The following is a 12336-nucleotide window of genomic DNA, read 5'->3' as shown; positions in this document are numbered from 1 at the left end:
AGGGAACAATTTATCTACTTACCCCTGCATCGGGGAAGGAGTGAATTCCATCTTGTGTAACTGAGTTTCTAGCTCCCAAATCAGACAAGTCCCCAAAAAGGTAGGCATGTTGAGTTGGCAATCTGGCCACTCTTACCCATACTAATCAAAAAACCGCCTTTAAAGACAGGAATTCCCAAAACACTCAGGATTGAGGTCATGTCACCTATGGTCATTTAGGTGAGATGTAAGTTTCCAGTATCAACGGTGTTATATACAGAGACTAGTCATCTCGTGGTCCGGTCTTATAAAAAACTCTTTGTATAGGACACCCCCACTCAGATGTCTCCACATGAATGGTCAAGATCTACCATCTGTAGTAGTTCACAACACTTGCAAACCTCTACAAAGCGGGCTGTATCCATAGTATCACCAGGATCAAATATTCCTCCTTAATCCTTATACTACAGACCTATTTAGGTTATCACTTAAGGCATGATCCACTTGTATATTTCATATACATGCTTAAGTTTACATACGATAACCATGAAGCTTTGTTTATTGGATATGAGTAAATGCCAAATAAAATAACTCTTATTTTATTCATAACAATGTGTATAGATTACAAACAACGAGACTCTGAGAGAATTAGGTTTACACGCGATAACCATGAAGCTTCTAAAAGGTGTGATTGTGACAGTTGGTATCAGAGCCAAGTTTGCTCGCGGAGTTGAAAAGCTGTAATCATGTCTGCTACAAATCAATTGGGCAAGTCCCATGTTGACTGGTTCGTCGAGATAGAAGAGAAAATGCTCTATCTAATAGAAGTCCCTGATTAGGTTTGGTTCTTAGAAACTCGGTTACAAGAAGTCGCTGACAAGGCTGATGAAATCGATGCGATACCTAGCCGCTTAGATGGGATGCACGTTAAGAATTGATGACAAGGTTCGAGACCCTAGAAGCAAAAATTATGAGAAATTGTACTCTCGAGCATGGAGATGGCTCGTCGGGCTCTGTTGCCCATGTGGAGGAGCGTCTCGAAGAACTAGACAACTCGTAGAAAGTGATAATTTAGATGGTGATTGAGTTATTCGAAGACTTTCGAGCCACCGTTTATGTCATTCGCGCAGAGATTGTGGACATAAGTGCAAGAGTTAACCTTACCATGAGAGTGGTGGGAAATCAAGCCCCAATCGGGGTGCAGTCCAATTCAACAAGGTAAAAGTACCCGAGACTAAGCCTTTCTGTGGGGCTCGCGACGCTAAAGCACTAGAAAATTTTATCTTTGACATGGAATAGTACTTAAGAGCTACGAACACAACAACTGAAGAGTCGAAGATCACCCTAGCGATGATGTCCCTAGCAGATGATGCCAAGTCATGATGGAGGTCTCGTTTCATGGACGTCCAAGAGGGTTGGTGCACCATCGACACGTGGAGAGACTGAAACAAGAGTTTCTTTCTCAGTTCTTCCCCGAAAATTTTGAGATTTTGGCAAGACGTAAGCTACGGGAATTGAAACATACTGGTACCATTAGGGACTACGTGAAACAATTTGTCGGATTGATGTTGGACATAAGAGATATGTCCAAAAAAGACAAAGTTGTTTGTTTTGTCTAAGGCCTGAAACCGTGGGCAAAAATAAAACTGTATGAGTAAAGAATACAGGATCTCCTAGTCGCATACGCAATGGTCGAACAGTTGTTCGACTTGATTGATGAATCTCAAGAGATGAGGCAACACTCGAGAAGAGAATGGCATGAAATACGTGGGGGAGATAGAGACATTAGTAAGGAAGAGCAACGGGTCGAGTCCATCGAGAAATAGTGGGGGAGATAGAGACATTAGTAAGGATAGTAAACCACCTCAGCAGACGGCTAGAAATACGTGGCGGGGGAAGAATCAGAAGAATTTTTATTGGCCCTTATCCTGTTATATACGCAAGGGACATCACAAGGCGATTTAATGTCTAGAACGAGCTGCCTTTAATGCTTTCCAAGTCTCATAGGCTTCGAACTGGGAAGGCAAAGTTGTTCAGGTAGAGGATGAGAATGTACAAGTAGAGGAAGATAGAACCTCACAGGTTGGGGCCCTAAGATTTGTAGCTGCCCTCCGGAAGGATATAGGAGAAAGGAGAATGTACAAGTAGTGGAAGATAGAACCTCACGGGTTGGGGTCTAAATATTTTTAACTACCCTCCGGAAGGATGTAAGAGAAACAAAGGAATCCCAAAGAGGCAGACTGATGTATGTTGATGCTTGGGTCAGCCATAGATCGGCCAAAAGTACCATGGTCGACTCGGGGGCCACCCATAATTTTATATCCGAAACAGAAGCCAGATGGTTGAATATCCATTCAGAAGGAGGCACAGGTAAAATGAAAGCAGTGAACTCTACGGCCTTGCCAATTACAGGAATGGAAAAGAGAATAGTCGTAAAGTTGGGGGACTGGAGTGGTCCTGTCAATTTCATGATCATCAAGATGGATGACTTTGGCGTGGTGTTGAGAATGGAATTCTTGCTTGAACACAAGGTAATACCAATACTCCTCACCAAGTGTTTAGTGATCACAGGGTCTATGCCCACCGTTGTGTATGCCGAGATCAAGCGACTGAATGGAATAAGGATGATCTCGACCCTCTAGTTTGAGAAGGACTTTACCCATGAGTCAGTCGAAACCACGAAAGAGAAGGCCCTCCAAGACATTCTGGTGTCTCGGAACAGTGTCGTGTTGTTGAGTCAGACAGTTTACACAAGTCTCTGCCTCCAAAAAACAGGAGAAGAAAGGAAGAAAGCCGAGAAACCAAGAGTTCTTACTAGGGGACAGGGTTCGAGTGAATTTGTGCCTAGGACAGTTTTGAAGTTGAGGGCAAAGAGAACATTGCCTCGTGAGCAACTTTAGAGGACCGGTGGAAGTCATCGAAAAGGTTGGGAAAGCCTCTTATCGGGTGCAGTTACTATCGTGGATGGAGATTCATCTTGTCATCCACGTAAGTAGACTGAAACCCTATCGTCCTGACCATGCCGAGGAGCAATGTAGGGTGGTAACCTATTCGTATGCCACGACGAAGAGAATGGCATGAGAAGAAGCCAACGAGAAACTTGCTAAGCGACAAAGCTGAAAAACCAGGGCCAAGCTAGGAAGAGTTCCTGGAGAAATGGAGAAGCCTCTAAGACAGAGAAGTTCATTAGGAGCGCGTGGAAGACCTTAAAGGTAACTGCTCATGCTTATCCAGGGTGTGTTGATGGGGACGTCAACCAATTGAATAGGGGAGAATGTCACAGTCATGCTTGTCCAGGGCGTGTTGCCCATGGCTGCATGTCCACCTCCACCTCTTTTTACTATAATTTCATTTTATATATTTCCTTTTGCTAGGTAGTTTTCTTTCTATATACTTTTCTTATTGAGCGACTACTCGCCCATTTTCATATGCAAGAGTGACTGATGTGTTTTTGTTTAGAATGCACTATATGGGGGTAAGACTAATCATCATATCCTCATACTAGTGAGTTGTATGCTATAAAGTTGTGTTGTTGCTTATTGCTTTTTAGCTGTACGACTAATGTTCATTGTTTATACATGCTTTCAAACGTTTGCGAAAACCTTTTTTTCTAAACCCATTTTCTAAAATATTTTCTAAAGAATGGGGGTGGAGGTTGTTTGAAACGCCCATTGTGCCACCAGTTATTTGGATTTGGATTGACTGACTTGTTCGAGGGTGAGAACAAGTGCCACACAATTGCCTTGAGTCCCTTAAGAAGGTGCGATTGTGACAACAGTTGCGCGCGCAGGTAGTGAGCGGCAAGGTAGCACGAACATGGTATGCGGGAGGTGCAACCTTACTGCCATTCTAGAACATGTGGTCAATTGTGCACTTGTGTTGAGGCAAGCTTGATTCGACACTAAAGAAAAGTATAATCCATCAATCTCTGAGCTACATAGTTCATATGCATGACACGTTGCAAGTATTTTGTGAGGCATTTAATAATAAGACATTATTACTAAGTGTGCTTATCCAACTACATCAACAATGACGCTTGGAGGTTAGTTGTGAGTGGTGTGCATCATAGGCAGGGAGTTAGCGAGATTATAGGCACTAAATGGTAGTTATTCATGATACAGGAGGTTATTCCAAGATCCTGGGTAGTTATCCCTGGTTGGGCGACTAACTAAATCATGGCAAGTTATTCCCTAGATCATAGGTGATTATCCCAAGAAATGTGGATGAGTAGAAGAGTGGAGTAAACTCCCGAGATGTGAGTAGTTATTCATTAGTGGGCATGACTGGGGTAGTTTCGTAAAATAATGGGTAGTTATTAGGTCATGGTGAGTGAGCTCCTAAGTGTAAGGGTAGTGGGAAGTTTCCACTCCCACTAAGCTCACTCACCCCACTATTTTCTCCTCAATGATTTCTCATCCACGCCTATATAAGGAGATGAGGTTGGGACTTGTCCAACATGATCTCCTTTATGGTATAAGCTTCTTTGTGTCTAGTCTTGTGAGTGTGGTTTTATCTTGCTTATCAATAAAATTTTTAAGGCATATTGCCAACCTTTGTGTTTTCTTCTCCTACTCTCTATTTAAACCCTGTATATGTGAGAAGTCCAAACATCTTTGTGAGAGCTATTAAGTGTGAGTGTTTCCGTGGGAAATTTAAGGGCAAATTAGTGAAGTTTGTACTAAGGAAACCTCCTTAGGCCGCACAGGTGAGGGCGAAAAATTCATACTTGGGATTGACCTGATGACACTAAGCCACTGAACCTATATGTCTAGCTAATGTGAACTAAGTTATTTAGGTTTTGCCCTATGTTTAGAGTAAAAAGCAAAGTCTTATTTATGAACTCTTTTCCTACATTGCTTTTATTAAAAAAGAAAAAAGAAAAAAGAAAGAAAAAAAAACCAAATTCCAGGTAATCTTTTCAGTATTAGGCTCAATCTTAGTATACTAATCTAGATGATCAATCTAGACTAATAACCAAAAATAAAAATCAATAAAAGCAAATATGCTACGATGTTGAACAAAATCACTTTTTATGTACTAGAATTTTCTCTTTTTCCTAGGTCATTCATATATTTAAATTCCAAAATATTAAGAACAACCTTGTTCAAAGAAGGAAAATACACTAAAAAATTTATTTGTTGGAATGGGAAACTAAATGAAAAGCTTGCAACTGCGAAGTAAAAGACGAAATTACACAACGAAACGTTGAGATGAAGAAAGATAACATAAAGTTGTAAGTAAGCTTAAAGAACTTGAATCAAACTTCTAAGCTTTTCTCAATCTACCTTGCTTCCACCTTTGTCAAGGAGAATCAAATTATTAAGGACTCGTTTGATAATCATTTAGATCCTATTTGGTAATTATTTGGTTTTTAAGTTTTGTTTTTGAAAATTAAGCCTACTTCACCCACATTTCTTACAATAATTTGCATCTTTCTTTAGTAAGTGGTTGAATTCTTAGTCATATTTCAAAAACAAAAACAACTTTTTAAAAGTTACTTTTTTTAGTTCTCAAAATTTGCTTTAGTTTTTTAAACCATTAGTAAAAAATAGATAACAAAGAAAGAAATTTGGAGTGGACGTAGGGTACATAGGCTTAATTTTCAAAAACAAAAACTAAAGTCAAAATGGTTACCAAACGAGGCATTTGTTTTTTGTTTTTGGTTTTTGAAAAGTACACTTTTTTTCTTCTATTTATCTGTATTAAGTATAATAGTTGAATTCTTAGCCAAATTCCAAAAACAAAAACAAATTTTTAAACAAAATTCTTTTTGTTTTTTAAATTCGGCTAAGAAAATTTAATCATTGTATTCAAGAAAGATGTAAATCATTGTAAGAAATGAGGAGGATAGACTTAATTTTCAAAAACTAAAAACAAAATGGTTACCAAACATGATCTTAGTTTTTTTTTAAAAAAAAAAAAAAATTAAGCCTATAAATACTACTTCCATCTCCAAATTTCTTCATTTTTTATCTACTTTTCATCAATAGTTTAAAAGACCAAGTCAATTTTTGAAAACTAAAAAAAGTAGTTTATAAAAACTTGTTTTTTTTTTTTTTTTTTTTGAAATTTGACTAAGAATTTAACTATTGTATTCAAGAAAGATGTAAACCAAAATAAAAAAATGAGGAGGAAATAGGCTTAATTTTCAAAAACTAAAAATAAAAAACGAAATGCTTATCAAAGGAGGTCTAAAATCTCCACTTTTGAATAAAATTAGACGGAACAACAAGACAAGAGGTCGTAATCTTCAAAAGCAAAAAACAAAAAGAAAACGAAATATCGAAGTTTAGAACTTTTGTCTAAAACCTGACGATGAATTGTGGGAATCTTGTCATTTTTTATGAGTTTTTCTTGCACGTTGCCCAATCTTGCACAAACTATCCAAGGTTTAGTAGCTAGAAATAACCTCTCCTTTTTAGGGTCTATTTGGATTGATTAAAAAAAAAAAATTTCAGAAAAGTTTTTTTTATTTAAATTTTTTATAAAAACTAGTTAAAATATTGTTTGAAAGTGTTATAAAAGTTATTTTGAATGGTTATCAAATGTTTCAATTTTTTTTTAAAATGATTTATTTTCAAAATTAAACTCTTGAAAAGTTAAATCAAATGCATCCTTAATCTTCGGTACACAAATTGAGTCGATAGCCGATGAAAATCATTCAAATAATTTTTGGAGAAGTTTTGCAACGGAAAATAAACTAAGGTTGGCTCATTTTCATCTCTACCAAAGTCAATGAAATACAAGTCAACCCAGTCCCAAAAAAACGACAAATGGACAAAGGCTATTTAATATTATAGTCTAAATAAAGGGTAATGTGCTAAAAAAAAAGAAATAAAAAAAACTGAATTTGGAAGGAATAGAGATATTTGGGACAGATGGCAAATGTATATATATTTTTTTATTATATATAGATGGATTGTTTTCCAATATTAGTAAAACATCACTATCTATTAGTAATAGACAGTAATAAACATTAATAGATATTTATCTATGATTGATAGATAGTAACACCTCGTTATATTTAAAAATATTTATGATAGTTTTGCTATTTAAAACAATATGTATATATATATATATATATAATTTTGAGGATTATTTAGGAGAGCAACAAATGTGCCGGCAAATTTAGGATTATTATTATTATTATTATTATGAGGCAATATAAAGATGTACCATAAAAACACACTAAATCCATATGGCACTTAAACTTTTAATCATAATTTCTCATCCTAACTTTAACAATATCTTCCTTTAAATATAAATTATATAAAAATGAAATAGTAACATGTTAAAATATCATTTCGATCTCTATATTATGAGTTTTGTTTTATTTGATTTATAGACTTTCAATTATCCAATTTAATTCTCTATATTTTCATAAATCTTAAAATTAGTCTTCACAATTAATTTATATTTTTTTTTTTTTGTAAAAAAGAAAGTCTTTATGAGCATTCACTTATAAACTGTGAAAATATATTTATTATATAGTATTTTTTAATAAAAATTATTGTTATTATTATTTAACCAATTTTGATATAAATAACTTTGAAAAATTAAATTTAAGATTTATCGAAACTATAAAGACAAGAGTTATTAAAAGTAAAACTAATTTTACATGTAATTATGAGAACCAAAAATAATATAAATTTTAACAGGAAAAAAAAAGACATAAATTTTGGGGAAACAAATTTAGAAGTTGCACCATTAATTTTACAATTGTTACTGTACTAGATTAAAAAAATTGTTATGCGATAATTCATTTTTTAATAATCTTTTTAAGTATAGCTCTAATATTTGAGTATTGGCCAAATGGTGGGTAAGATGCTTTTAGCCTACTTATTTGTCTCTTTCAAGTTCCCAAACCAAATTTTAAGCTATTTATTTTTTCTTGCCAATAATAAAGAGTAAAGACTTTGGAGTTTGGACAAGTCTTTGTAAGAAGACTTACTTTTACAAATAATAATAAAAAAATATAAATATAAATAAATTTCATTTTTTTTTCTCTTTTAGAATATTTGGGCAAGATTTGAAACATACAACATTTAACTACTTTGGGTTACTAACAACATTTAAATACTAAATATAAAATTATATAAATTTAAACCATTAACAAAAAAATTAATCACAAAAACATCTCATTTAGCACTTCTGCCTAAAAGGAGAGAGAAAGGAAAACTCATCAACCTATAACATTTAAAAAAAAAAAACGGTTGTTATTCATCTTTGGTGTAGTTGAGATAAGCTTAAATTAATCGTCTAGTCAAAGTGAATTTAACTCAACGATAATTAATATAATATTCTTTCTTCGAGGTTGACGGGTTCGATCCCCATTCTCGCCGTTGTTGTACTAAAAAAAGAAAATAGTTGTCTAAATTGACTTAGTCCATGAACAAACATATCCATATTTTAATATTTAAGCAAATTCATATTTAAACACATGCCTGGTTTCTTCATTTGAGTTACTATTAAATTACATTTTTATTTTCAAAACTTACAAAACCTATTTGACCATTTTTTATAAAAAGATGTGCATCCCAAGTTATTCCATCAAATTGTCCAATCATAATTTGTCATGTGGTAAATTTTTTTTTACTCTTTTCTTAAAAATATTTTAATTTTTTGTATGTGATTAGAGTGGGATGCATAAAAATAAGTGTTTCTCATTATTTATCTTTTAAAAACTTATAAATTCATTAGGCAAGAAGTTGAAAAATCTCACCAATATGAGACAACAAGAATTAAAATTTTTTAGAACACGTTTTTAAAATTCAAGAATATGTTATAAACACCTTATTTAAAAATCGATAATTTTCAAACATAACTCAGTGAACAAGGCATCCATTAACATTATAAATGTCGATGGTTCAATCCTTTAACCTACCATTGTCAAATTGAAGAGTCTTTACAAACTCAAGGACTAAATTGATAATTTAACCCTAAACTATAGGAAGTATACAAACTTAACCCCTAAGTCAAGATGATCTCCCAAAAGAAAATTCTCAATTTACTTCTCCCTCAAAAGAACCAATTAAAGAAAGAAAAAGAAAGAAAGCCCATCCACATCAATCTATATTATATAGCTCCCTAAATCTTGCTTTGGCTTCAAGAATTTTAACTAAAACTCTCTTTTGTTTCATTCCCTTCACCTCTCTCTCCACCATGGAAATCTCAATCTTCTCCATCTTCTTCTTCTTCTTCTTCCTCATCTCTCCCATTTCCATTAAAGCCCAATTTCCTTCTTCAAAAACTCATTGCAACCATGGCTGTCCCAAAATCCAATTTCCTTTTGATTTCAACATTTCTTGCTCATCAAACACTACAAGAATTCACTTCAAAACCTATGATTCTCTTTCGATCAAATCCATTTCCTATGATCAAAAAAGACTTGATCTTGTTGACCTCAACCGTTGCGTCCACGCTGCTTTCCTCAAACTAAACCTCGACCTCACCCCGTTTCGATACTTCTATGTCGTTAAAGATTACTGGTACCTTAACTGCACGACGAGATTGGTATCGACATCTTCAACGCCGATACCATGCCTGAGTCGAGACGGGGAGTACTATGTCTATGCTGTGAGGCCACCATTAATGGGAAGTACACCAAGATCTTGCAAGGAAATCAAGAGAGTAAAGATCCCATTTGAGTATAGTCCTTATCTTGATGATGGTTCTTTTGGACTTTCCTTAACTTGGGGTTTTGATGATCACACTAAAACAAAGTCCCAAATAAGGTGTTTCTTTAAAGCAACAAATTTTCAAGGTAACATTACATTCTTTCCTTCTTTTGGTCACTAAGGAAAAAGAAAAAGTTAAAAAGAATCTTTTATTTTCTTCTTTTCTTTTATGTTCATTGACTAGTTATGACCATTCACTCAATCAACTTTTTATCATCTCATGAGCTTTCTTTTTGTGTAGCTCTCAAATAAATATATATAATATATATCAAACTTAGTTTTATATTATTGTCGAGTGGTTTGAGATTTCAAAACCATTATTCTATTTTAGATTAATATTATTTTTTAGTCCCTGAAGTTTACTTTTAACTACATGACCTTCGTTAAAATGTATAAATGTGTGTGTAAATTTACTAACATGCGTGTGATTGAAAATTACTTGGATAGATTGAACAAGTATTAAGTATGTAGATATAATGAAACAAAAAGTTTTTTAGATTATCCATTTTAAAAGAGTGTGTTCTTTTCCCTCTTAGCACTTTTTCTTTCTTTTAAGGAATGAAGTCATTACAACTAACCCACAAAAGAATGATCTCCAACTCCACAGATACTATATAAAGTATTTCTTGAAAACCCCTTTAATAATATAAAATTGACAAATAGTACCCAGAGAATAATTTAAATAAACTTAAGGACCATTCTATAAATTTTTTTTTTTTTTTTTTTTTTTAATGTCCTAGATAAGAACTGACTTTGAAATGGTCAAAGTCATGTTTGGAAAATTATAAATGCAAGACTGAATATATAATGGGTTAGCTTTCTTTAAAGTTTAATAATTAAAGAAAATGATGATCGAACCATAGATTAATTAAAAAAAACTTGTTTTTTCATAGATATTTTCAGTCAATATGTTGAATTATTGGAGCCTTGATGTTGATATTCCTACTATGCCACAGTGTCACTAAATTAGAAAAACATGGAACTTTCTTTTAGATTAATAATTTAAATATCCGATGAATGTTTGGCTTGGCTTGAACTTTTAAATAAACTTAGAATTGTTGTCCTAAGTTTTGTATAACCTATGTTTGAATTTATATAGAAATAAAGTATTGAAAACTAAATTTATGATTTTTAAAGGTTGTATTACAAAATTATTTTCAAGTCTTTAACACAAATATAATACTTTATATTGACCGTGACTTTGATCCATAGAATATTGATAACACTAATGGGAAAAAAAATTAACAATTTTTTTTTCCTTTTCTGCAGTGGTTGGCATTAGCTTGCTTGTGGCCATGGTGGCAATATTATCAATGGTGATGATGAAAATATATCACTCAAAAAATAAAAAATATTCAAAGGAAGAAGCTGAGAAAAAGATGTTTGAACATTCATATGAACCACTAAAAACTGGTTCGGATGAGCCCTTAGTTTGAGCCAATTTTGCAATTTTTTTTTTTTTTTTGTTAAAATACTATTTTGGTCTCTATACTTTAGAGCTTGTTTTATTTTAGTTCTTATACAAGGTTCAAATTTAGTCCTCGTACATTCAATAAATCTTAAAATAGTCCTTACTAGTTACTATGTTAATTTTATTATTAGTACATAATTCTTGTATGATATACTTGTAATGACTTTTACTTGAGATATATATTAACTTTTAAAGTATTGCTCAACTTTAGAGTTAATTTCAATTATACAATTTAAAGTTCTAAAAGTTTCATTCACTCTGACTTTCAAACTTGTCTTAAAATAAGCCTAGGTTAAGTTTTCGGTTAGGGATTCATGATCAAATTTGACGAAAATGTGATTGTAATTATAAGAATGGAACGGTGTGATAGTTGTTATTAACACGAAAGCCTACGACGTCATGTTAATAAACATAAATACAAAAACTATCATGTATTCATATTGCTCACTTCTTACAATGGGAAATTCTTGGAGGAAAACCATCGTAATGTGACAAGCAGTTCTGCTAAGTTGGTCATGTAGATTTTTTTAATTCATGTTCAATAAAAAAACATTTACATTGGGGCAACCTCACTGAATAATATTATACTTATTGGGAAGAAAACTTTTATCTTTAGAGCCATGTTTGAAAAAATCCCACACTTCTATCATATGAATAAAAAGAAAATAGTTGAAAACTTTTTAAAAATCAGATGAATAGGAAATACGATAATTTACATTAATAATAATAATAATAAATAAATAAATAAAAACTCAAAATCTGGAGAACAACCCAGGCCCACAAAAAAAAATACATTATAAAAAGTTATTACAATCACATAAAATTTTCTCACAAAAAATATTATAAGCATGACCCTAAGAGCCGTGTTTGGCCCATTGAGTTGTGAACTCCACTCCTTGCTTGACCAAGGAGTTGGTGGATTTCACTACTAAAAAATATCGATTTTATATCTTATCAACTTGAGTATGGGTTCACAACTCCCTAGACTTCATAACTCTATAGAATACCAACAAAAAAAAGGTTAAGTACACCTAAAGTACTAACTTGAAACTCATCATTTTCTTAAACGTTCTGCCATAGATTACTACTCTTTTAGTAATTAGTCAAAAATCTTACAACCTTTGTCCGTTAAGATATTTGAGGAATTTCACAACTCCTATAACTATTGTCAACTCATAAAACTACTATATTTATTGGTGGAGACAATAA

The 12336-nt window shown here is 33.0% G+C and overlaps 1 protein-coding gene across 1 annotated transcript; it reads left to right on the top strand.

Moving 5' to 3' along the window:
- Window positions 1-9023: 9023 nt before the first annotated feature.
- On the top strand, window positions 9024-11332 carry LOC120091290 (putative RING-H2 finger protein ATL21A). The gene is made up of 2 exons (XM_039049257.1): window positions 9024-9742; window positions 10926-11332. The coding sequence occupies exons 1-2, from the start codon at window positions 9142-9144 to the stop codon at window positions 11090-11092; spliced, it is 768 nt and encodes a 255-aa protein (XP_038905185.1). The 5' UTR covers window positions 9024-9141; the 3' UTR covers window positions 11093-11332.
- Window positions 11333-12336: the final 1004 nt, after the last annotated feature.

The sequence above is a fragment of the Benincasa hispida genome, chromosome 11, assembly GCF_009727055.1.
Source record: "Benincasa hispida cultivar B227 chromosome 11, ASM972705v1, whole genome shotgun sequence".
NCBI lineage: Eukaryota > Viridiplantae > Streptophyta > Magnoliopsida > Cucurbitales > Cucurbitaceae > Benincasa > Benincasa hispida.
Note: the sequence above shows the minus strand (reverse complement) of the source record. Positions and strands in the feature narration are given on the sequence as shown.

What these genes read in the sequence shown, in the direction of transcription:
- LOC120091290 (XM_039049257.1), top strand. Translation starts at nt 9,142, where the DNA reads ATGGAAATCTCAATCTTCTCCATCTTCTTCTTCTTCTTCTTCCTCATC. An exon ending in TAAAGCAACAAATTTTCAAG is followed by an intron (nt 9,743 to 10,925) that starts GTAACATTACAT and finishes CCTTTTCTGCAG; the next exon opens with TGGTTGGCATTAGCTTGCTT.